Below are 25,797 nucleotides of genomic sequence, written 5' to 3'. Positions count from 1 at the left end.
TCGCGTAACTCCTTGTGGAGTGCAACAAGAGAGAGGCAGGTCGTTATTGCGTTGGACTAGTTAAGGTCGCAAGATTGGATCCCCCGAGCTGACAATGTGAAAATCTTGGCGGTTAACCCACTGTTCCTAGGCAGTCATTGAAAATAATAATGTGTTCTTAACTGACTTGCCTAGTTAACCAGTTAGAGCTCTAGGGGCGCTATTTCATTTTTGGATAAAAAACGTTCCCGTTTTAAGCGCGATATTTTGTCACGAAAAGATGCTCGACTATGCATATTCTTGACAGTTTTGGAAAGAAAACACTCTGAAGTTTCAGAATCTGCAAAGATTTTGTCTGTAAGTGCCCCAGAACTCATTCTACAGGCGAAACCAAGATGATGCATCACCCAGGAATTAGCAGAATTTCTGAAGCTCTGTTTTCCATTCTCTCCTTATATGGCTGTGATTGCGCAACGAATGAGCCTACACTTTCTGTCGTTCGCCCAAGGTCTTAGCAGCATTGTGACGTATTTGTAGGCATATCATTGGAAGATTGACCATAAGAGACTACATTTTCCAAGTGTCCGCCTGGTGTCCTGCGTCGAATTCGGTGCGCAATTGCCAGCTGCTTCTACTTTACCATTTGATTCAGGGGAGAAAGCATGTGTCCAAGAACGATGTATCAATGAAGAGATATGTGAAAAACACCTTGATGATTGATTCTAAACAACGTTTGCCATGTTTTCAGTCGATATTATGGAGTTAATTTGGAAAAAAGTTTGCGTTTTGAGGACTGAATTTATGGATTTTTTTTGGTAGCCAAATGTGATGTATAAAACGGAGCTATTTCTAATACACAAGGAATCTTTTTGGAAAAACTGAGCATCTGCTATCTAACTGAGAGTATCCTCATTGAAAACATCAGAAGTTCTTCAAAGGTAAATTATTTTATTTGAAGGCTTTTATGTTTTTGTTAATGTTGCGTGCTGGATGCTAACGCTAATGCTAACGCTAAATGCTAACGCGAAATGCTAACTCTAGCTAGCTACTTTTACACAAATTATTGTTTTCCTATGGTTGAGAAGCATATTTTGAAAATCTGAGATGACAGTGTTGTTTACAAAAGGCTAAGCTTGAGAGATGGCATATTTATTTCATTTCATTTGCGATTTTCATAAATAGTTAACGTTGTGTTATGCTAATGAGCTTGCTGATAGATTTACACAATCCTGGATACAGGGGTTTTTTCATAGCTAAACGTGACGCAGAAAACGGAGCGATTTGTCCTAAACAAATAATCTTTCAGGAAAAACTGAACATTTGCTATCTGAGAGTCTCCTCATTGAAAACATCTGAAGTTCTTCAAAGGTAAATGATTTTATTTGAATGCTTTTCTGTTTTTTTGTGTAAATGTTGCCAGCTGAATGCTAATGCTAAATGCTACGTTAGCCATCAATACTGTTACACAAATGCTTGTTTTGCAATGGTTGAGAAGCATATTTTGAAAATCTGAGATGACAGTGTTGCTAACAAAAGGCTAAGCTTGAGAGCTAGCATATTTATTTCATTTCATTTGCGATTTTCATGAATAGTTAACGTTGCGTTATGGTAATGAGCTTGAGTCTGTATTCACGATCCCGGATCCGGGATGGGGAGATCAGAAAGGTTAATGCAGCTGGTGGCCACACCAGATACTGACTTACTTTGGATTTTGACCCCCCCCCCCCCCCCTTCGTTCAGGGACACATTATTCCATTTCTGTTAGTCACATGTGGAACTTGTCCAGTTTATGTCTCAGTTGTTGAATCTTCTGTTCATACAAATATTTACACAGGCTAATAAGTTTGCTGAAAATAAACGCAGTTGACAGTGAGAGGACGTTTCTTTTTTTGCTGAGTTTATATGTTGGGGTCATTGAAGGGTGAAAAGGGACTTGGTGTATGTTTATAAAGCATGTTTTACTCCAGCAACAATAACCTGTGGAGCAGCAGGAGAAATCCCACTCAAAATAGGCTCTGTATGCTGTGCGCGTAGGATAGTTGTGTTGGATAAATAAGATAAACGATGACTAACAGATACACACACAGGCCAATTTAAATGACACAAAATTATGCAATTGAACCTATAGACCGATAAGCATGACAGTCAAATCCATTTCCATCGATTGGTATTTCCATCAATTAAAAAGCATTATTTTGCAATGCATTTTCCTTTCTCCCGGTAATTTTTTATTTAAAAATCGGCTTTTCATAATATTTTTGGGCCAAAAGCCGGCAATTGCTGGCTAACGGAAATCGATGTTGGTTTGTGTGTGTGTGTGTGTGTGTGTGTGTGTGTGTGTGTGTGTGTGTGTGTGTGTGTGTGTGTGTAGTACCTCCCAAAAGCAGCAGCACCATCAGATCTGAGGCAGTCTTGAGCTGGGCCACATCCTCATCCCTCTCCCCATTCACGGTGTGAGTCACCACATCTAACAGACACTCCACCAGGCCCGCCTCCACCAACTGCAGCTTGATCACATCTGAGAGACAGTTACACAAAATTAGAAAATGACAGCATTTCCTGGAGGTGGATTAACTATCATTCAACTCCCACACACCCCACTTTTGTTCCTTTAGACTATACACCCCAATCATTGTCCATTTCTGTCCGTCAAAAGTACTTGAGTCAACAATTATTCGGACTGTGTGAGTTTGTCGGACAATCGTTAACTGTAGTCATTCATCCGGCAATAACTGTTGGGAGCTGGAAACACAAGCATTTCATTACACCCGCAATAACATCTGTACGTGAGCAGTAACATTTGATTTGAAATGACTCGCATTGAAAAAGCATTGGCTGCATCTGAAATTCTCAGACACAAAATCCCAGTGTTCTGACAGCCTCATCTTTTTCAGGATGTATATCTTGATATTTTCTTTATGTACTCAATTCCTACCTGAGTGTCAGAGTAAAAAAAAAACAGCAAAAAAATAATAAAAAAACATTTTTTTTTAGGTGTCCACTGTCCAGACATGGATAATGATGGTTCAGTATACACCCAGTGTACAAAACATTAAGAACACCTGCTCTTTCAATGACAGACTGACCAGGTGAAAGCTATGGTCACTTGTTAAATCCACTAGATAAAGGGGAAGACAGGTTAAAGAAGGATTTTTATGTCTTGAGACAGTTGAGACATGGATTGTGTATGTGTGCCATTCAGAGGGTGAATGGGAAAGACAAAAGATTTAAGTGCCTTTGAATGGGGTATAGTAGTAGGTGTCAGGCGCCCTGGTTTGTGTCAAGTACTGCAACGCTGCAGGGTTTTTCATGCTCAACAGTTTCCTGTGTGTATCAAGAATGGTCAGCCAGCCAAAAGAGATTCACAACAACAAAAAAATGATTCACTCCAGCAGGGAACTGATTACAGGAATACTGCATGTTGTAAGCGGAGACAGAGTGGGCGCAGTTAGACAGAAGCAAATATAAAAGGAAAATGCTATATTTAGTTGTAAGACGTGAGCGCCCAGAGTCCGCAGCTGAACTGAAGGACTTCCATGTGATTTGCTGAACGAATGCAGTCCACTCAAGAACATGGCTATGAACTGGAATTCCTGTCTCACTTTTGTCGTTTCATTTCTGGTCTTCAAGTTATCCCACTTAAGTAAGTCTAACAATTGAGTTATCTTCAATTCATATAATCTTACCAGTAATATAGATGGAGTGATTATTTAAAAAAAAAAGTGTTACTAAATATGCAGATGAGAACATCAAGATTTATGTGGTCAATTATTTGCTAGGTCAAAGGTTTGTTTGAAAATAACAAAAGTGGTTTCGAGACGCATTCAACACAGTAATGAATTGTCCATTTTGGATAAAAATGTTTGGACATAGCCCTATATCCAAACTCTGTCCTATTTGTCTATTTTCAAAAGGTACTGGATGCAGGTTTGTTTGTGCCATTTGTGCTAACCATCTACAATGTCAAAGTACAGCACACAGTATGGTTGTACTGTACAACTCAACCGACTATTTCTAAAAACCCCAGGAGTAAGAAATGGAACGGCACACTTCCTGAACCACCTAAATCTGGAGTGGCAGGTACCCACCCTACTGGTTAAGAGCGTTGGGACAGTAACTGAAAGGTCGCTGGTTCGAATCCCCAAGCCGACATGGTGAAAAATCTGCCGGTGTTCCCTTGAGAAAGGCACTTAAGGTTAATTGCTCCTGTAAGTCACTCTGGATAAGAGTGTCTGCTAAATGACTCAAATGGAAATCTTTCACAGAACAGCTTTGGCTCAGTGGATAATGCCTTTTATGAGAATGAGGTTCTATAAAACCTATATTTTTCTGTCTTCGTAGCGGAGTTTGAGACCACTGTTCCCAGTGAGACGCAGCTTGCCATCCTGGGGCAACATATAGTCCTAGACTGCAGCTTCCCTGTGGACAAACAATGGGATCCAACGCGGTGCCAGATTGAATGGAAGTTAGACAAGGTGGTGGTCCACAGTTTCTACTATGGTCAGGACCACCTGAACGACCAGAGCAGTCGCTATGTCAACAGAACCAGCCTGTACCACTCTGATATACAGAAGGGGAACGCTTCTCTCAGGCTGGAACGTGCCACTCTGGGAGATGAGGGAAACTATACCTGCACTGTGCACACAGAAATGGGCCCAAAGAGGACATCTGTATCCCTTAAATTAGCAGGTAACACCCACATCTTTATTTCTGCTTTTTGGAACAAGGAATAAAAGTATTTATTCCTAATTTTTTGAGAAACAATCAAGCACCTTGTATAAGAGATATATATATATATATGACTCATGATTTTGCACTCTTTACAAACATGTTATTCAGTAGAACATTTAGTTGCTTTAACAGCAATTTGTCGCCAATGAAGTAGATAGGGGTTGTTATGGTCACGCTCCCCTTCATATTCTTAGCAACTACACTTCTGCAGAAGGCATACAGTTAGTCATGATACTACTTTAACATCCAATTATATCATTGTTCGGTATAGCATTCTACCCTGAGCCTCGCCTGAAGTTCTCAACCTCTGCCTGTGGTGTGGAGCTACTCTTGACCACCGAGGGGTACCCCCGACCCTCAGTGCAGTGGCTGACTGTCAGTGGCGAGGACGTCGGCGACGACACAGTCACACACCTCTCCCAGGACACACAGGGCCTATACACTGTTTCGAGCACAGTATCCCTGCAAGGAGCGGTCAATAAGACCCTGACGTTTGTCTTAAAGAACGAGGCTCTGGGACAGGAGATCAGGAGAAACATCACACTTCTCTCAGGTAACTTAAAGGACAAGGAAATATCATTTTTTATACGGCAGTGCATTTGTTGTAAAGTGAAAATGAAAAAGGTAGGTTGTCGGTAGTTTATATATTAAGTGAAACTGGAAGAAAGAGGCAGGCCTACGTAGATAATGTGTTGTTGTGATAATGTGTTGTTGTGATAATGTGTTGTTATATATTAAGTGAAACTGGAAGTAAGAGAGGCAGGCCTACGTAGATAATGTGTTGCAAAGCGAATCTGACTGTCTTTTCACTTGTTTTTTTAATAACAGGAAATAGTGTTGACGTGTCACCTGGGGTTTACCAAGAGAGATGGTGGTTTGTTATTACTGTCCTGGCTGTGATGCTGAAATACTTGTTGTGTAACTAAAATGTAACCATTTGTTGTTTTGCTTCTTGGACTAATTTGTAATGATGCACAATGCCACTAAGAAAATTGAATAAACTGTACAGAATGCATCTGTAAATAAGTAAGTTTGCTATGCTGCATTTACAATTATTATGTAGATCTATGTACTGTATATTACAGTCATATGTCCTAACATCGGTAATACCCTCTTTAAACTAGGGGGCACTATTTTTATTTTTGGAAAAATAACGTTCCCAAATTAAACGGCCTATTTCTCAGGACCAGATGCTAGAATATGCATATAATTGACAGCTTAGGATAGAAAACACTCTAAAGTTCCAAAACTGTGAAAATATTGCCTGTGAGTGTAACAGAACTGATATTGCAGGCGAAACCCTGAGGAAAATCCAAATCAGGAAGTGCCTCTTATTTTGAAACCGTTGTGTTCCTCTGCACCCCTATTTGGCCATTGAAAGGGATATCAACCAGATTCCTTTTTCTACGTATTCCCTAAGGTGTCTAAAGCACTTTGACGTAGTTTCACGCCTTTATGTTGAAGAATGAGCGTAAACGACTACATTGCGTAAGTGGCCAGCTGAGGGCTCAGAGTGATTCTTGTGTAAAAGACAAAAGGTAGTCGTGACCGCTATTTCCGGTGGATTTCTCAACATAAAGTGACCAACAAACGGAGGTATTTTGGGTATAAAAATAATCTTTATGGAACAAAAGGAACATTTGCTGTCTAACTGGGAGTCTCGTCAGTGAAAACATCCGAAGATCATCAAAAGGTAAACGGTTAATTTGATTGCTTTTCTGATTTGTGACCAAGCTTCCTGCTGCTAGCTGGACATATTGCTATGCTAGGCTATCGATAAACTTACAAACGCTTGTCTTGCTTTGGCTGTAAAGCATAATTTCAAAATCTGAGATGACAGGGTGATTAACAAAAGGCTAAACTGTGTTTCACTATATTTCATGAATTTATATTTTTTTACCGTTGCGCTATGCTAATTAGTGTAGTTGATGACAATTCTCCTGGATCCGGGATGGGTAGTTCCAAGATAAATCCTTAGTGTTGCCCTGCACTTGGAATGCTTTTCCAACAATCTTGAAGGAGTTCCCACATAAGCTGAGCACTTGTTGGCTGCTTCTTCACTCTGCGGTCGACTCATCCCAAACCATCCCAATTTGGTTGAGGTCAGGGGATTGTGGAGGCCAAGTCATTGGATGTAGCAACCCCATCAATCTCCTTGGTCAAATAGCCCTTACACAGCCTGGAGGTGTGTTGGGTCATTGTCCTGTTGAAAAAACAAATTATAGTCCCACTAAGGGCAAACCAGTTGGGATGGTGTATCGCTGCAGAATGCGGTGGTAGCCATGCCGATTAAGTGTACCTTGAATTCTAAAATAATCAGACTGTCACCAGAAAAGCACCCCCACACCACCTCCTCCATGCTTCACGGTGGGAAATACACATGCGGAGATCATCCGTTCTCACAAAGACACAGCGGTTGGAACCAAAAATCTCAAATTTGGACTAATCAGACCAAAAGGACACATTTCCACCAGTCTAATGTCCATTGCTCGTGTTTCTTGGCCCAAGCAAGTCTCTTATTATTGATGTCCTTTAGTAGTGGTTTCTTTGCAGCAATTCGACCATGAAGGCCTGATTCACACAATCTCCTCTGAACAGTTGATGTTAAGATGTGTCTGTTACTTGAACTCTGAAGCATTATTTGGACTGCAATTTCTGAGGCGGGTAACGCTAATTAACTTATCCTCTGCAGCAGAGGTAACTCTAGGTCAATGACGGCCTAGGAACAGTGGGTTAACTGCCTTGTTAAGGGGCAGAATGACAGATCTTTCTTTACCTTGTCAGCTCGGGATTCGATCTTGCAACCTTCCCGTTACTAGTCCAACACTCTAACCACCTGCCGCTTCATAGTGATTGATGGTTTTTGTGACAGCACTTGAAGAAACTTTCTAAGTTATTGAAATTTTCCGTATTGACTGACCTTCATGTCTTAAAGAAATGGACTATTGTTTCTCTTTGCTTATTTGAACTGTTCTTGCCATAATATGAACTTGGTCTTTTACCAAATAGGGAAATCTTCTGTATACCACCAACACCTTGTCACAACACAACTGATTGGCTCAAACGCATTAAGGAAAGAAATCAACTTAAGGCACACCTGATAATTGAATGCCAAGAGAGTGCAAAGTGGTCATCAAGGCAAAGAGTGGCTACTTTGACAAATCTCAAATATATTTAGATTTGTTCAACACGTTTTTGGTTACTACATACCTGTCATTTAATCATTTTGATATCGTCACTATTATTCAACAAAATAGTAAAAACCCTTGAATAATTAGGTGTCCTAAAACGAGAGAGAGCGTGAGCACACACAGAACAAAAATTTAAAACGCAACAATTTCAAAGATTTTACTGAGTTAAAGTTCATAAGGAAATCAGTCAATTGAAATAAATTCATGAGGCCCTAATACACTGCTCAAAAAAATAAAGGGAACACTAAAATAACACATCCTAGATCTGAATGAATGAAATATTCTTATTAAATACTTTTCTTTACATAGTTGAATGTGCTGACGACAAAATTACACAAAAATGATCAATGGAAATCAAATGTATCAACCCATGGAGGTCTGGATTTGGAGTCACACTCAAAATTAAAGTGGAAAACCACACTACAGGCTGATCCAACTGATGTAATGTCCTTAAAACAAGTCAAAATGAGGCTCAGTAGTGTGTGTGGCCTCCACGTGCCTGTATGACCTCCCTACAACGCCTGGGCATGCTCCTGATGAGGTGGCGGCTGGTCTCCTGAGGGATCTCCTCCCAGACCTGGACTAAAGCATCTGCCAACTCCTGGACAGTCTGTGGTGCAATGTGGCGTTGGTGGATGGAGCGAGACATGATGTCCCAGATGTGCTCAATTGGATTCAGGTCTGGGGAACGGGCGGGCCAGTCCATAGCATCAATGCCTTCCTCTTGCAGGAACTGCTGACACTCCAGCCACATGAGGTCTGGCATTGTCTTGCATTAGGAGGAACCCAGTGACAACCGCACCAGCATATGGTCTCACAAGGGGTCTGAGGATCTCATCTCGGTAACTAATGGCAGTCAGACTACCTCTGGCGAGCACATAGAGGGCTGTGCGGCCCCCCAAAGAAATGCCACCCCACACCATGACTGACCCACCGCCAAACCGGTCATGCTGAAGGATGTTGCAGGCAGCAGAATGTTCTCCACGGCGTCTCCAGACTCTGTCACGTCTGTCACATGTGCTCAGTGTGAACCTGCTTTCATCTGTGAAGAGCACAGGGCACCAGTGGTGAATTCGCCAATCTTGGTGTTCGCTGGCAAATGCCAAATGTCCTGCACGGTGTTGGGCTGTAAGCACAACCCCCACCTTTGGATGTCGGGCCCTCATACCACCCTCATGGAGTCTGTTTCTGACCGTTTGAGCAGACACATGCACATTTGGGGCCTGTTGGAGGTCATTTTGCAGGGCTCTGGCAGTGCTCCTCCTGCTCCTCCTTGCACAAAGGCGGAGGTAGCGGTCCTGCTGCTGGGTTGTTGCCCTCCAACGGCCTCCTCCACGTCTCCTGATGTACTGGCCTGTCTCCTGGTAGCGCCTCCATGCTCTGGACACTACGCTGACAGACACAGCAAGCCTTTCTTGCCACAGCTCGCATTGATGTGCCATCCTGGATGAGCTGCACTACCTGAGCCACTTGTGTGGGTTGTAGACTCCGTCTCATGCTACCACTAGAGTGAAGGCACCGCCAGCATTCAAAAGTGACCAAAACATCAGCCAGGAAGCATAGGAACTGAGAAGTGGTATGTGGTCACCACCTGCAGAACCACTCCTTTATTGGGGGTGTCTTGCTAATTGCCTATAATTTCCACCTGTTGTCTATTCCATTTGCACAACAGCATGTGAAATGTATTGCCAATCAGTGTTGCAGAAGCCACATTGTTTGAATGCAGTCAGTTGTACAACTGACTAGGTATCCCCCTTTCCCTCACCAGATTGATCTATTCATTTTGTTATTATTTTACATTAGTATATGGCTCCCCCTCTTGCCCATTCATTGTACTGCGGCAAGTGTGTAGTCTAGGACAAATGGAAGAAGTTGGGCGTTCGGTAGGAGTCCTAGCTAGACGTGTCTTGAACATACATAGCAGACCATATTATGTCTTTACAGTTCCAGTAATCTACGCTTTATATTGAACAGAGAATTCATTTTTGTTAATATAAATAATTGCGGCACCATGTCCCTGGATCTCGGAGTGCTTTTTGCTGTTTGGCTTTTGGGAATCTTGAATGTGGACTGTACGTGTTGGGGGAAAAAACCCGCTTCAGGCTTGGGCAGTGGCTATGGTCAAATGGTAAAGAGGTCACTACAGCAGTACGGTCATAGACGAGAGAAAGGTATACAGGGTTCGTGTGTGGGGAGAGCGAGATTAGATGTTTGAGTCTGGGATTGTATTGTGTATGCATGTGTGAATGTGGTGCATATGCGTGCCAGAGAGAGGGAGAAGTTCTCTGGAGTAGAGTTAAATCAGGACATCGTCTAAGAACATGGCAGAAGGGGATAACTCAGTGTGCTGCCAAGAATGATGACAACAGTCAGTGAGTCTCTCCCTCTGTCACACATGCACACACGCGCTCAGTCTAACACACGAGTGTAGAAAACATTAGGAACACATTCCAAATATTGAGTTGCACCCCCTTTTGCTCTTAGAACAGCCTCAATTCGTCGGGGCATCAAATCAAATTTATTTGTCACATACACATGGTTAGCAGATGTTAACGCGAGTGTAGCGAAATGCTTGTGCTTCTAGTTCAGACAATGCAGTAATAACCAACGAGTAATCTATCCTAACAATTCCAAAACTACTACCTTATACACACACAAGTGTAAAGGGATAAAGAATATGTACATAAAGACATGAATGAGTGATGGTACAGAACGGCATAGGCAAGATGCAGTAGATGGTATCGAGTACAGTATATACATATGAGATGAGTAATGTAGGGTATGTAAACAAAGTGGCATAGTTTAAAGTGGCTAGTGATACATGTATTACGTAAAGATGCAGTAGATGGTATCGAGTACAGTATATACATATGAGATGAGTAATGTAGGGTATGTAAACATTATATTAAGTAGCATTGTTTAAAGTGGCTAGTGATATATTTTACATCAATTCCCATTATTAAAGTGGCTGGAGTTGAGTCAGTGTGTTGGCAGCAGCCACTCAATGTTAGTGGTGGCTGTTTAACAGTCTGATGGCCTTGAGATTGAAAAACAGCTTCTGTCTCTCGGTCCCTGCTTTGATGCACCTGTACTGACCTCGCCTTCTGGATGATAGCAGGGTGAACAGGCAGTGGCTCGGGTGGTTGTTGTCCTTGATGATCTTTATGGCCTTCCTGTGACATCGGGGGGGTGTAGGTGTCCTGGAGGGCAGGTAGTTTGCCCCCGGTGATGCGTTGTGCAGACCTCACTACCCTCTGGAGAGCCTTGCGGTTGTGAGCGGAGCAGTTGCCGTACCAGGCGGTGATACAGCCCGACAGGATGCTCTCGATTGTGTATCTGTAGAAGTTTGTGAGTGCTTTTGGTGACAAGCCAAATTTCTTCAGCCTCCTGAGGTTGAAGAGGTGCTGCTGCGCCTTCTTCGCGATGCTGTCTGTGTGGGTGGACCAATTCAGTTTGTCTGTGATGTGTACGCCGAGGAACTTAAAACTTACTACCCTCTCCACTACTGTCCCATCGATGTGGATAGGGGGGGGTGCTCCCTCCGCTGTTTCCTGAAGTCCACAATCATCTCCTTAGTTTTGTTTACGTTGAGTGTGAGGTTATTTTCCTGACACCACACTCCGAGGGCCTTCACCTCATCCCTGTAGGCCGTCTCGTCGTTGTTGGTAATCAAGCATACCACTGTAGTGTCGTCCGCAAACTTGATGATTGAGTTGGAGGCGTGCGTGGCCACACAGTCGTGGGTGAACAGGGAGTACAGGAGAGGGCTCAGAACGCACCCTTGCGGGGCCCCAGTGTTGAGGATCAGCGGGGTGGAGTTGTTACCTACCCTCACCACCTGGGGGCGGCCCGTCAGGAAGTCCAGTACCCAATTGCACAGGGTGGGGTCGAGACCCAGGGTCTCGAGCTTGATGACGAGTTTGGAGGGTACTATGGTGTTAAATGCTGAGCTGTAGTCGATGAACAGCATCCTCACATAGGTATTCCTCTATTACTCCAGATGGGTTAGGGCAGTGTACAGTGTGGTTGAGATTGCATCGTCTGTGGACCTATTTGGGCGGTAAGCAAATTGGAGTGGATTTAGGGTGTCAGGTAGGGTGGAGGTGATATGGTCCTTAACTAGTCTCTCAAAGCACTTCATGATGACGGAAGTGAGTGCTACGGGGCGGTAGTCGTTTAGCTCAGTTACCTTAGCTTTCTTGGGAACAGGAACAATGGTGGCCCTCTTGAAGCATGTGGGCACAGCAGACTGGGATAGGGATCGATTGAATATGTCCGTAAACACACCAGCCAGCTGGTCTGCGCATGCTCTGAGGGCGCGGCTGGGGATGCCGTCTGGGCCTGCAGCCTTGTGAGGGTTAACACGTTTAAATGTTTTACTCACATCGGCTGCAGTGAAGGAGAGTCCGCATGTTTGGGTTGCGGGCAGTGTCAGTGGCACTGTATTGTCCTCAAAGCGGGCAAAAAAAGTTATTTAGTCTGCCTGGGAGCAAGACATCCTGGTCCGTGACGGGGCTGGTTTTCTTTTTGTAATCCGTGATTGACTGTAGACCATGCCACATACCTCGTGTCTGAGCCGTTGAAATGTGACTCTACTTTGTCTCTATACTGATGCTTAGCTTGTTTGATTGCCTTGTGGAGGGAATAGCTACACTGTTTGTATTTGTTCATGTTTCCGGTCACGATGCCCTGGTTAAAAGCAGTGGTTTGCGCTTTCAGTTCCACGCGAATGCTGCCATCAATCCAGTTTCTGGTTTGGGAATTTTTTAATCGTTGCTATGGGAACGACATCTTCAATGCACTTTCTAATGAACTCGCTCACCGAATCAGTGTATTCGTCAATGTTGTTGGACGCAGTGCGGAACATATCCCAGTCCACGTGATGGAAGCAGTCTTGGAGCGTGGAATCAGATTGGTCGGACCAGCGTTGAACAGACCTGAGCGCGGGAGCTTCTTGTTTTAGCTTCTGTCTGTAAGCAGGGAGCAACAAAATGGAGTCGTGGTCAGCTTTTCCGAAAGGAGGGCGGGGGAGGGCCTTATATGCGTTGCGGAAGTTAGAATAGCAATGATCCAAGGTATTACCAGCCCTGGTTGCGCGATCGATATGCTGATACAATTTAGGGAGTCTTGTTAAAATCCCCAGCTACAATGAATGCAGCCTCAGGATATGTGGTTTCCAGTTTGCATAGAGTCAAATAAAGTTTGTTCAGGGCCATCGATGTGTCTGCTTGGGGGGAATATATACGGCTGTGATTATAATCGAAGAGAATTCCCTTGGTAGATAATGCGGTCGACATTTGATGGTGAGGAATTCTAAATCAGGTGAACAGAAGGACTTGAGTTCCTGTATGTTGTTGTGACCACACCACGTCTCGTTAACCATAAGGCATACGCCTCCGCCCCTCTTCTTACCAGAAAGATGTTTGTTTCTGTCGGCGCGATGCGTGAAGAAATCAGTTGGCTGCACTGATTCCGTTAGCGTCTCTCGAGTGAGCCATGTTTCCGTGAAGCAAAGAACGTTACAGTCTCTGATGTCCCTCTGGAATGCTACCCTTGCTTGGATTTCATCAACCTTGTTGTCAAGAGACTGGACATTGGCGAGTAGTATGCTAGGGAGTTGTGCGCGATGATCCCGTCTCCAGAGCCTGATCAGAAGACCGCTTTGTTTCCCTCTTTTACAACGTCTTTGTTTTGGGTCGCAGGCTGGGATCCATTCCGTTGTCCTGGGTGAAAGGCAGAACACAGGATCCGTTCCGGGAAAGTCATATTCCTGGTCGTACTGATGGTGAGTTGACGTTGCTCTTATATTCAATAGTTCTTCCCGACTGTATGTAATGAAACCTAAGATGACCTGGTGTACCAATGTAAGAAATAACACGTAAAAAAACTAAACTGCATAGTTTCCTAGGAACGCGAAGCGAGGCGGCCATCTCTGTCGGCCATCTCATGGACTCTACAAGGTTTTGAAAGAGCTGCTGGCCCATGTTGACTCCAATGCTTCCCACAGTTGTGTCAAGTTGGCAGGAAGGACCATTCTTAATACGCTCAGCAGCCAGCCTCAGCCCAGCAGCTATGGATACGAGAACCACTTCACTCCAATAAGCAGTTACTAAGGCCACAGCTGACTCCACATAATACAGGCCCGACTCCCGTGAGTGAAAATGTACCACTGTACATTAAACTGATGACAATCCCCCTTTAAAATATCATATACTGTCCCAAAACAAGGTTAGCTTTCTACTTGGCATAAGAGCACGTTTTGGTTTTAGGTGCCGACCCAAATCCAGCCGTGGACGCTCAATTTATTTGTTGTTGCAGTGTGCACTTCAATAAAAGCAGTTTCCTCGCCTAACAGACTTCAACCAACGCATTATTCATTTCCGATAGAACGATACAGCTGAGGGGAGTTTCAAATTCTGAACTGGACATTTAAAAAAAAAAAATGCACCACTTTTTCTGTATGCTTATCTGACATGTTAGCATGGCTAATGTAAAAAATAACCATAGGGATGCATTCCCTAGCTATGCTAATACAACATTAGCATTATAATTCAACACTACATTTCTGCACCCTAGCCATCATTTTCACATACCTCATTCTCCCCCCCTTCTCATTTCTTTCACAAGTTCTCGCTCTTATTTATAAAAAAAATAAAATAAAAAAAACTCTATTCCTATCTATCTATTCAGCCATCTATAGTTGTCAGGATATATTGTGTTGGCATATTGGTTGTCAGGGGAATGTGACGTCATAATGTAAATGTGTGTGGATCTGAAAATGTTTTCTGCATACTGTAACATAGGTGGAAGATTGATACTATTGGTTCACAGCCAAGCTTTGAATACCAATTATTATCTGTATTTGTAAAAAATAAAAAATATATTTTTTTAAAAGTAATCCTTGACAAAAATCCTTGACAATGTCAAATAACTCAAGCATAGATTGGTCACTTTTCTTTCTAATTTGGGACACAAAAAGTAAAGACCATGAGTAAAGGCATCACATGATTCCCAGCCGAAACGGTTTGTGCATAGACAGTATTATGACGGCAATTCTGTTAGGTTTTGGACTTCGGGAAGGTTTTTTTGGGGGGAGGGGGGGCTGTTCCGATCACAAAAATGTTTGAGGCAAGCCGAAATCAGTAGCCGAAGTCCACGTCTTCTCGTCGGCGATTGGTCAAAAGAAGGGATCATTCAACAAATCACCTGTTGTCATTCAAAAGAGACGACTTTTGTCCTCATGCAAATTTTTTCACTTGAGAAATAAATCCTGCATCAAAACATCCTAGTCAAATGCAAAATCCCCTCGGCAAAATGTAAAAATGATTTACAGATTTGAGTTCTTACACTAATTCGGACTACTTTGAGTTTGAGGAAGTGTATACTGGCTAGGGCGTTTTTTTTTTTTTTAAACAGTAAGTTTTTTAAAAACAGTACTGCTGCTTTTTTCTCTTTTTTTCAAGCGTAGATCTTTTAAGGGAGTATGCGAGGTAGGTAGTAGGTGCCAGGTGTACCGGTTTGTGTCAGGAACTACAACGCTGCTGGTTTTTCAGCCTCAACATTTTCCTGTGTGTATCAAGAATTGTTTAATTTAACTAGACAGAATGGTCCACTACCCCAAGGACATCCTGCCAACTTGACAACTGTGGGAAGCACTGGAGACAACACAAGCCTGCATCCCTGTGGAACGCTTTCGACACCTTGTAGAGTCCATGCCCCAACAAATTGAGGCTGTTCTTTGGCCAAAAGGGGGGAGGTGCAACTCAATATTAGGAAGGTGTTCCTAATGTTTGGTATTCTCAGTGTATGCTAATATATGCTACAAATACTTTTACATTTGCATGAAATTTTACTGGTCGTATAGACATATTTAGCAAAATGCTTGTGTTCCTAGGGCCAACAGTGCAGTAGTATCTAACAATTCACAGCAACACACACAAATCTAAAAGTAAATGAATGAATTAAGACAGACATTTCAGGAGGAGCAAACAAATGTCCTTGTTTTTTTAAAGAAAAGCTATTTTTATCCATTAACATCAAATGATCAGAAATACAGTGGACATAGTCATTTACAACATTAACAATCGTAGCTGGAAACGTCTGATTTTATGGATTATCTACAGAGGCCCATTATCAGCAACCATCACTCCTGTGTTCCAATGGCACGCTTTTTTTTTTAAAGGTGTGGATCAGCTTAATATTGCAAATAGATTGCTTCCATCAATGTAATTGTCTGCATCATATCCAATCACCCATATATTTTTGGGTAAATATACACTTTTTTTCAATTTTTAGAATATACCTTTATTATTCCTCACAAACCCAACCACCCCCTCCCCCAATTGGAGTAAACTAATGAACAATAACACTTATGTATAAAACTGAAGGTAGAAGCCTATTACACATTTTAGACAATATATTTTACAATTGTTACTGTTTTTTTTAAATCCTTCCTCTTTTTCTGATGTCCATCCAGTTTGATTTCTATTTGTAACTGCGCAATATCACAAAATTTGTTGTGTTAGCTAATCCAAGTTTATCCTTTTAAAAAGCGAATTGATAGCACAGCTGAAAACTGTTGTCCTGCTTAAAAAAAGCAATAAAACTGGCCTTCTTTAGACTAGTTGAGTATCTGGAGCATCAGCATTTGTGGGATCGACTACAGGCTCAAAATGGCCAGAAACAAAGACTTTTCTGAAACTCATCAGTCTATTCTTGTTCTGAAAAATTAAGGCTATTCCGAGAGAAATTGACAAGAAACTGTTGATCAGTGTCTGTTCTTTTGCCCATCTTAATCTTTTTTTAATGGCCCGTCAGATGTTCTTGGTCACCTCCCTGACCAAGGCCCTTCTCCCCCGATTGCGCAGTTTGGCCGGGCGGCCGGCTTTAGGAAGTGTCTTGGTGGTTCAAAGCTTCTTCCATTTAAGAATGATGGAGGCCACTGTTCTTGGCGACCTTCAATACTGCAGAAATGTTTTGGTACCCGTCCCCAGATCTGTGCCTCGACACAATCCTGTCTCAGCGCTCTACGGACAATTCCTTCGACCTCGAGGCTTGGATTTTGCTCTGACATGCACTGTCAACTGTGGGACCTTATATAGACAGGTGGGTGCCTTTCCAAATTATGTCCAATCAATTGAATTTACCACAGGTGGACTCCAAGTTGTAGAAACATCACAAGGATGATCAATGGAAACAAGATGCACCGGAGCTCAATTTCAAGTCTCATAGCAAAGGGCCTGAATACTTATGTAAATAAGGTATGTTTTTATATTTGATATAAATTTGCAAAAAAATTCAAAAACCTGTTTTTGCTGTGTCGTTATTGGTTATTGTGTGTAGCTTGCTGATAGTATTTTATTTAATCATTTTAGAAAAAGGCTGCAACATAACAAATGTAGAGAAAAGTCAAGGGGTCTGAATACTTTCCAAAGGTAATGTATAGTGTATATTTAATATTTATAACCTGACTTGCCGGTCTTAATTGCCCCTGTGGGGATAAAGAAAAAGTTGTATTCAATTACCATTCTCAGCGAGTGGAGCCAGGACCTCAAAGATCATCTCCTTCTTCTCGTGCTCTGCCTGCTTCTGGAACAGACGTACCAGCTCCTCAGCGATGTTCGTGGAGGCAAACTGTTCCTTACTGGACTCTGCAGAAATTAAGTTAAATCAAGATGAAATGACTGGTCCAGTCGGTTTGTGCGCAGGCCAACTGTGTTCATTCATTTTCATGCCAAGTGTACGGCATGATAACGATCAAAGATTCAGCACCATGCTAAAGACATACACACCGGAATCAGTTCTGTCCATGGACTTACAAAATATGTGAATGACTGGAGAGTCCACAGCTCAACTTTTATTGGGGCTTGACCATTTTTTATGCTCAAAGCCCAGGCCCCAGAGAGCATGGTATAAAGCTGAACTAAGTCCAGAATGGCGGGGTGGAAGCAGTATTCTACTCAATGTACCGTATAATTAATTTAGAATACATTTTCTTTGGTTTATGCCCAAAATACATAGTGACCTCTCTGATCAGCCCTAAGATGTCCCACTACCCACCGAGCTCAGCCAAGTTTCCGAAAGCGATGAGGCACATCTCTGTAAGAGCCGTGTTGTCTGAGTGGAGCCCCAGCAGCTTCACCAGGGTGGGAATCACCCCCATGTTAATCAGCTGGGCCTGCAAGGAGTCTGGAGAGGACACACAGAAGAGATCAGAGGATAGGTAAGAGTACTGCCATCTAGTGTTTGAGAGGTTGAATTACAATATGGCCACAAAGATCAGGGTGGGCAGTGTTAGGCAAATTAACTAAACAGAAACACCCTTGTGTGTGTGTGTGTGTGAGTGTGTGTGTAATTTATGAAGAGAGATACATTGGGCTATGAAAAAGACTGTCAGCCTTGCTCTGCCAGAAAACACACACCCACACTAGTCAATAATATAATTAGAAGTGGAAAAGCTAATGGAATGTATAAAGCCAAACGTCTTGAAATCAAGTCTCAAGAGGATTATAAAAAGGCAATTTCTAAAAAAGGGAAATTAGTTCATGCAAACAAGGAAACAAATTTGCACATTAGAACTACCATTTGCTAAATGTAGACTAGCTATACAGTATATATTTTTTTCATATACAGGATATCAGAGTGCAGATGTATTTCCCTGGTTGTAGTGAGCTCTGGAAAACCAGCTAGAAGAGCCTAGAGAGGAAAGATAAGAAAAAGAGTTGATTAAGTTGACTAAGAGACTTCCAATACTGACAAAATGGGCGGAGAGAGAGAGAGAACAAGAAGAAAAAGGAGAAGTTAAAGAAAAGAAGAATGGGAAAGTGATGAGACAGAGGTAGACGATAAAAGGCTAGAAGGAAGGAAGGAGGGGAAGCAAGTGAGTGAGAAAAGGAAGTAAACCAATTGAAAAATAGTTATATTAGTGAATTATTAAGGGTTCTCTCTGAAATACAAGCTGACATTTTTTGCTGGTACTTATTGAAAACAACCACCATCAACTGTCATCCGCCAGAATTGTTATTCACTCAAAACATTAGATCCTAACCATAATCCACAACCATAGGCCTCGACACGAGCAGAGCGAATTCCAGAAACATAAACCAACTTGGGTCAAAGTTTACATTTACACAAAAATATTGATTTCTATTTCTTCAATTTGCACGGACGCTGTAAAAACCAGTGGACGTGCAGAGCTTCTATTAATGTTAATGAAGGTTATATTAGCTGTGGTGACAGTTTACAAACAGCCAGCTGAAGGAAATGGGCCGCTGGCAGCCACAAACTCATTTGCATTGCGTAATTGCAAAAATGCGCCGGCCCTCGCTGTGGTGCGCAGAGCAGACCAACTCCATTACTCTGACGTGTTAGATTCCGTATATCAGCGGAGAGAAAGCGGTTTCTCTCCTCTTCACCGTTCCAAGGACGTGTAGAGCATGCGGTATTTGTATGTATTATTTTCAACCATCAACTTTTTCAGCCTTTTGAGTGGTGACATTTGAGACAGCGTTTGTTTTATTGTAGCCGATGACAGGGCTTGGAAACAACTCTAGGCTACATTTCACACCTAACCTCGTGCTAAATAATTCAAACTTTATTTAATAAATTACATTTATAAACAGTGTTGAGCAGGACGTAATTGCACTAGGGAGTTATATTACACACTTTGTTATTACGTTTACTTACATTATTTTCTCAACTTTGGTATAGAGGCTACATGAAGTGTGTCTCGTTTTTCTCAAACATGCTTTTCATGGAGCAGCAATAAAAACAAATGGCCTTATTCAAAGCTAAACAGATTGGAGGCCACAACCAACCATAACTGACTAATGGAGTCAAAACATGTCTGTGTGTGAGATATTTGAATCTGATTTGAATCCAATTTGACTTAAGTCAAATCAGGCTTTGCTGAGCTCCGTGAAATGGTTTGATTTAGTGCAGTGAAAGCGGTGCTTGGCAGCTGAGGCTAAATGTCAGTGTCACCGGAAGTAGCACCGCTTCAAGCAGAGGACAGTAACTCGCATGGAAACAGAATTCCACACATCGTGGAACATTTACTTGAACGGGGATGGCCGTTCTACTAACTCTATTTCTGTGTAACCACAGCACTGTTTAATGTCTGATGATCTGATCGCAGATCATTAGGTTTACGAAGAAAATCCTCCTAGCTCCATGTTTGATTGGGGGAAAGAACAAGAGTTGTCACTGACTTGCATGTACCCCCCCTGAACGCCACATTTCTGCTCACATTTAAATTCTCAGTCTATTTTCAACGGGAGGACAAAAGAGTTGATGAGTGACCTTGGACTGGTCAGAGATCGTACGGGAGAAGAGATATGCATCTTGCCCCCGCGGAGGAGAGAAAGTTATAGAACTTGGCCCATTCATTAATAATTTACATTATTCAGAGAGGAGCAGTACGTCGTGGAACATCAGGGTTAGAACGTAGACGAAAGGGGCATAAACACTCACCGAGCATCCCTGTCACAACACCACTAACCAGCCTGGGGTGTTTTCATTCATGCAAACCGTTGCAAAATTGTTTTGCATCAGAACAATTCATAAACAGTTTATGGGACAAATTCAGCGACAACTCCCTGTTTCGGCCCATTTACTTCAGTTTGGTTCCTGGTCATCTCGCTTAACCCAGAACTAAAATCTTGTGTAATTTGATCAGCTATGGCAATTCTGGGTCTAAACACCAGAATTAATGCTGCTCATTATCCTACACATTCTACACCGCCGCAACAGATTCTTCAGTTTACGTGCAGAATCGTATTCTTCGGTTTATGCACAGAATCTGTGATGAGGTCACTAGTGAATACACTCCTGGGGAACAAATAAGACCAAAACTCAACTTTCTGTAATCCAATTTGATGAGGGTTCCACAGCAGCTACTTGAAATGCTTTACATGTAGACTCAGCAATGACATCATACCCAGTGGGGTGACTTCCTGCTTACCGACCTCAACCAATTTCAAATCTGGCAAGACTGACACTTCACTATTGTCTCTTCCCAATGTGGGCAGGCTTCAAGTGAGGACGCACATTGGGAAGAGTCAATAGTGGCTGTTTTGGTAGATTTGATTTGTTGTTGATGTCTGTAAGCAGGAAGTTGTCCCCCCCCCCCCCGCTGTGTATGATGTCATATTGCAGAGTCTACCCTTAAAAAGGTAGTGTTAAGAGTTGTGCAGTAAAGATACTTGCAAAGGAAAATGAGTCACTGCTAATCCCCAGTGGCAAAATCATTGCATCACAACAAGACTAGTTAATTAGCTAGCACAGTTAAACGGTTCTAAACAACGTGTTCATTTGAATGAAAGATTCATATTTTATGGTGAGTCTGTATGAGTCCAAAATGGCACCCTATTCTCTGGTCAAAAGTAGTGCACTATGTAGGGAATAGGGTCCCATTTGGAACGCGGCCTAATTAAACTGGAACAGGTGCTGGAAGGTTGACAGCAGAAGTTATCCATATTGATTAGGCCGGACCTTGCACCTGGATGGACCATATAGGCTTAGCAAGGAGGGTTGTGGGAGAATAGGCAATCTAACTAAAAAACAAGAGAGTGCTGTGTAAAGGGGAAGAAATGGCTGCAGTATAAGCTGTAGGGACACCATCACCACCAATTACAAGGACAAGCAGTCTCTGCTTTAAGAGGAAAATTACCAAGGCCTCAAGCAAGATACAATAGAAAGCAATGGAAGTGGACTTGAAGCAGACAGACCACTCTCCAGGGAACAGATATTGAACAATCCTCTTTATCACTACCTCCTGTCACCATGGTGAGTAAAGGCTGAGTAATATAAAACTTGAACATGGGCTAAAATCTAAATTTGTCAAGACCTTTTTAGACTTCAAAAACAGTCGGCTAATGAGTCCATGCCCCTACACCATCTATTATAAAGTCCCAGTTGTGTAGATCCAGCGATATGGAAATAACAATTAGTTTGGATTTGAGGCATGTAGCAGCTGCAAAAGCTAATGGAGGTCCACATAAACAAGCACAACAGATGGCCTGGGACGTGGACTCGTTTCACCATTAATTACATTTGAGGTCTGAAAATATCAGACAAAACTTTCATTTTTAAGTAAACCATCACTTTAAGACTGGATAAAAGCTGTCAACATGACGTTTAGTACAGTCACCAACACTGCCAAAGTAGGGCGGCAGGTAGCCTAGCGGTTAGAGCATTGGGCCAGCAACTGAAAGGTCAATGGTTTGAATACCCGAGCCGAAAAGGTGAAAAATCTGTTGACGTGCCCTTGAGCAAGGCACTTAACACTAATTTCCTCCAGGGGCGCCGTAATACTATGGCTGACCCTGTAAAACAACACATTTCACTGCACCTATCCGGTGTATATGACAATAAAACATCTCACTTTATCTCTTAGATTAATTCTTTAAAAAGTTTACTCTGTTCAGATTGGTTAATTTAGTTTATCCGGGGGGAGTTTGTTATTACCATTTTCATTGCTATAGTTCATCAGCATGCCACAAAAGACAGTCAAGAGCTTTCCATTGTCCGGGTCAGTATTTTGGGACAGTGACTTTATGTGTCCAGCTACTATCTGAGCCCCTCCCGCCTGGTCAACTGCACTCCTGCCCTCATCTGCAAAACAAAGAGGTCAGGGGGACATCAACAAAGAAAAACCACAAAAATCACAACAAGCAACCTGGAAAATAAATCAATAGAGAGAAAGTTAAGCAAGCAGTAAAAAATTAAATAAAATACACAATCACAAAAATGCTATTTAAATATAACCATAAATAATAATGATTCATCAGAACATGGAAAAGGAGAGGCAAAAATATAAAATTAAAATAACTAGCATTACCAAAGCTCATACCCTTCATACAGAACTGGGAGTCGTGACATAATTCCAGTGTGTTTTTGGTCATGCCCACCCAAGTAGGGCTGGCAGAGTTAATCTTGTAACTCCAGTTTGTCATTTTAGTGCACTCCTTTCTTTTGCGATTAATCGTAGCCTGAAAGCATTCAAAACGCACTGAAAAAAAATCTAAAATACATCTATACAGCTAAAAACAATAAATGTGATGTCTTAAGTCGACATTGAGGTAAAAAAAAAAAAGTATGCCTTATACATTTTCCTTGATTTCGCTTACCGTTACTTTGGACATAAAACACGTCAATATTCTTGTAATGCTTTTCGTATAAAAAAATAAAATAAAATCGTAAATTACAGTTCAATTTGATCAAATTCTGAATTTGCAATTAGTCACGGTTAATCACAGCAAATCTTCCGATTAACTCAAAATATACAGCCTTAATTGGTGGACAATCATTTGTCACTTGTCAGAATCACTGTCAAGCTCGCACACATTATAGTCAATAGTGGTAGAAACAACCATACTAGAGTCCAGCTAAACAGAATGTAGCTGAGTCATGTTATGCAAATGAGCATGACTGAACAGCAACAGAGGTGGAGTGATGAAACCCAGCTGAATTGAGGAGAGACAAAACGGCTGTTCTCTTTGTGCAAATAAAAGGCCACATCTTGGGAACTGAAAACCAGACAGCCTTGGGACCATGGGAGTTGAAGTTATGTCATACCAAGTGACTAGTCTGTTTTTATTAAATCGTTTTTAGCAGAGGCCTCATTGAGTAACCTGAATTAGCACCACATTACTACAGATCACAGTACCGTTGTGGGATACTGCTCGACATAACAATCGACTACAGCCATGCAAATCCGATCTTTAAAAAAATGCAAAGTGCAATAAGCCGGTCATAGTTATAAATCATTAAACGAAATAGGACTCAACCTCACCTGTGATAGAAACGTGGTTAACAATGCTAGTTGTGGTCAACTAAAATGGAGATTTGTTGGTGCTCCTGAGGTTAGGGTTTGAACTTTAAGGACGTCACCTTTGCCTGCAGACATCGCGTAGACAATGAGTGCTTGATGTGCCAAGAGAAAATGTAGCATGAAAGACCAGAGCCCGGAGGGAGGCCACGTGCTCTGATAAATACGCTGAGTGTACAAAACATTAAGAACATCCTTCCATGACATTGACTGATCAGGTGACTGACCAGGTGAAAGCAACAATCGCTTATTGAAGCCACTTGTTAAAGTCACTTCAAAATCAGTGTAGATTAAGAGGAGACGGGTTAAAGAAAGATGTTTAAGCCTTGAGACATGGATTGTATGAGTGCCATTCAGAGGGTGGATGGGCAAGACAAAATATTTAAGTGCCTTTGAATGCGGGGTACGGTACTACGTGCCAGGTGCACCGGTTTGTGTCGAGAAATGTGGAACGCTTAGGAAGGTGTTCCTAATGTTTAGTATCCTATTCTGGTTGAATTTCCACAGACTACAGACCAGGAATGAATGACTTTTCTTAGAACTCAGAATTGGGGATAATGTCCTTGTCAAAGTAAACACTAATTAAGGAATGGGGGAGTATTTCCCCTTTGTGAAAATGACAAGCCACATCCTGTGACAGTACGCCAACGCTGGACATCGTAGAGTCAACAAAACGTCTGTACAAGCGTTGCGTTAGCCAACACAGGAACATATCGACGGCAGACACTATGGGGATGTCTGGAGTGTAGCTAGCAGAGGAAGCGTTATGGGCCTTGTCAGTATATCATTGTCTGTACTAGCGGTTTTAACACAGAAACACAACACATTATACAGTGTTATGTGTGCATAGCGGTGGCAGCCAGAATGTGGTGTCTGGAGCGTAGCTGGCTTGTTGGCAGAGGAAGTGTTAAGTGATCAGTCATCCCGTTCGTGGACATGCACAGACTGGTTCGCCTCTAGTCTCCCGATACCAGCCAACCACGACCTTGCTAGTCCACAGCCAACCACGTCCCCCACATCCAACCTGGTTGGGACACCTGCCCACTTCCTTAACACTTGACCATGGACAGGAAGAGAAAGGAGGGGAGAGATGGAGTTGAGAGAGAGGAAGCCAGAGAAAAAAAGTGTGAGCGCAAGTGTGTGTGTGCATGTGCATAGACTGGAGAGAGAGCGAGAGAGAGTGCAGGAGAAGGATGGAGAAAGTGCAGAAGAAAGAGACAAAAAAGAGAAAGCAAGGGAGAAGGACTAAAACTGGCTGGAATCTGGATGGCATTAATGGACAACGGACAAAATGCTGGCACTGTTTTTCTGTTGCTAGGTCTGGAAGTTGTATGAATGCAATTGGCAGTTGAAGTGGTAGGATTGTTGCTGTGTTGATTACATTTTGAAAGGGCCAGAACCCGGAGCAACCAGACAGCTACAGACTCCCTCTAAACTGTTTTCTTCAGTGGTGCCCCTATTAAGAGTTGAAAACAGCTGCAGCTCTGACTGACACACACACACACACACTTCTGCCACCATGCCAAAAAAAGGCTTCACCAATTGCCCCCACACTCAAACTCTTTCTGATTCTATCAAACCACAGACATCTGGGAAACAATGCCCCAGAAACAACAGCTGTCATTAAGGCCTCGACCCAACAGACAGACCACTAACCACTCAGCAAAACCCGACAATGACATTTTCTCCTCAAATGTATTCACGACAACTCTTGATTAAGTCACCTACATTTTATTCTAGAGGCATCGGGGGAAGTGATTGTAAGCAGTTTTACCTTTGTGTGACAGACATAGGTCTCTGAGGTGTCTGTCTGGGGAAAGAAATGTGGCAGGAGTTCTGGGCTAGAATGATTATGGCTGCCACTCCGTCGCCTCTTGAAACGGACAGAAATTCTCAATAGTACATTTGACATTTTAGTCATTTAGCAGATGCCCTTATCCAGAGCGACTTACAGTATTCAGTGCATACATTTTCGCACTGGTCCCCCGTGGGAATTGAACCCACAACACTGGCGTTGCAAGCACCATGTTATACCAACAGCCACGCGGGACAATAGTGACAGAGCTG

At 42.5% G+C, this 25,797-nt stretch overlaps 2 protein-coding genes across 7 annotated transcripts in view; one reads left to right on the top strand and one right to left on the bottom strand.

Moving 5' to 3' along the window:
- LOC110500641 (rap1 GTPase-GDP dissociation stimulator 1) overlaps positions 1-25,797 on the bottom strand; it is a 58,658-nt gene that overhangs the window by 11,029 nt on the left and 21,832 nt on the right. For 5 of the 6 annotated variants that reach the window (XM_036958106.1, XM_036958104.1, XM_036958105.1 and 2 more), the window contains 4 exons: positions 22,368-22,514; positions 17,961-18,089; positions 17,426-17,551; positions 2,354-2,497 (listed from right to left, as the gene is read on the bottom strand). In XM_036958106.1, the coding sequence (XP_036814001.1) occupies positions 2,354-2,497; positions 17,426-17,551; positions 17,961-18,089; positions 22,368-22,514 (546 nt within the window). The remainder of the gene's footprint in view (positions 1-2,353; positions 2,498-17,425; positions 17,552-17,960; positions 18,090-22,367; positions 22,515-25,797) is intronic. The other variant, XM_036958109.1, reaches the window with a different exon arrangement.
- Positions 3,296-5,742, top strand: LOC110500642 (CD276 antigen). Its single transcript, XM_021578123.2, has 4 exons — positions 3,296-3,622; positions 4,321-4,668; positions 4,982-5,263; positions 5,539-5,742. The coding sequence occupies exons 1-4, from the start codon at positions 3,553-3,555 to the stop codon at positions 5,634-5,636; spliced, it is 798 nt and encodes a 265-aa protein (XP_021433798.2). The 5' UTR covers positions 3,296-3,552; the 3' UTR covers positions 5,637-5,742.

Source organism: Oncorhynchus mykiss, chromosome 21, assembly GCF_013265735.2.
Source record: "Oncorhynchus mykiss isolate Arlee chromosome 21, USDA_OmykA_1.1, whole genome shotgun sequence".
Taxonomy (NCBI): Eukaryota; Metazoa; Chordata; class Actinopteri; order Salmoniformes; family Salmonidae; genus Oncorhynchus; species Oncorhynchus mykiss.
This window is presented reverse-complemented; position numbering and strand designations above follow the sequence as displayed.

Coding starts and splice junctions, on each gene's coding strand:
- LOC110500642 (XM_021578123.2), top strand. CDS start 3,553: ATGGCTATGAACTGGAATTCCTGTCTCACTTTTGTCGTTTCATTTCTG. Junction 3,623..4,320: donor CTTCAAGTTATCCCACTTAA/GTAAGTCTAACA, acceptor CTGTCTTCGTAG/CGGAGTTTGAGACCACTGTT. Junction 5,264..5,538: donor AAACATCACACTTCTCTCAG/GTAACTTAAAGG, acceptor TTTTAATAACAG/GAAATAGTGTTGACGTGTCA.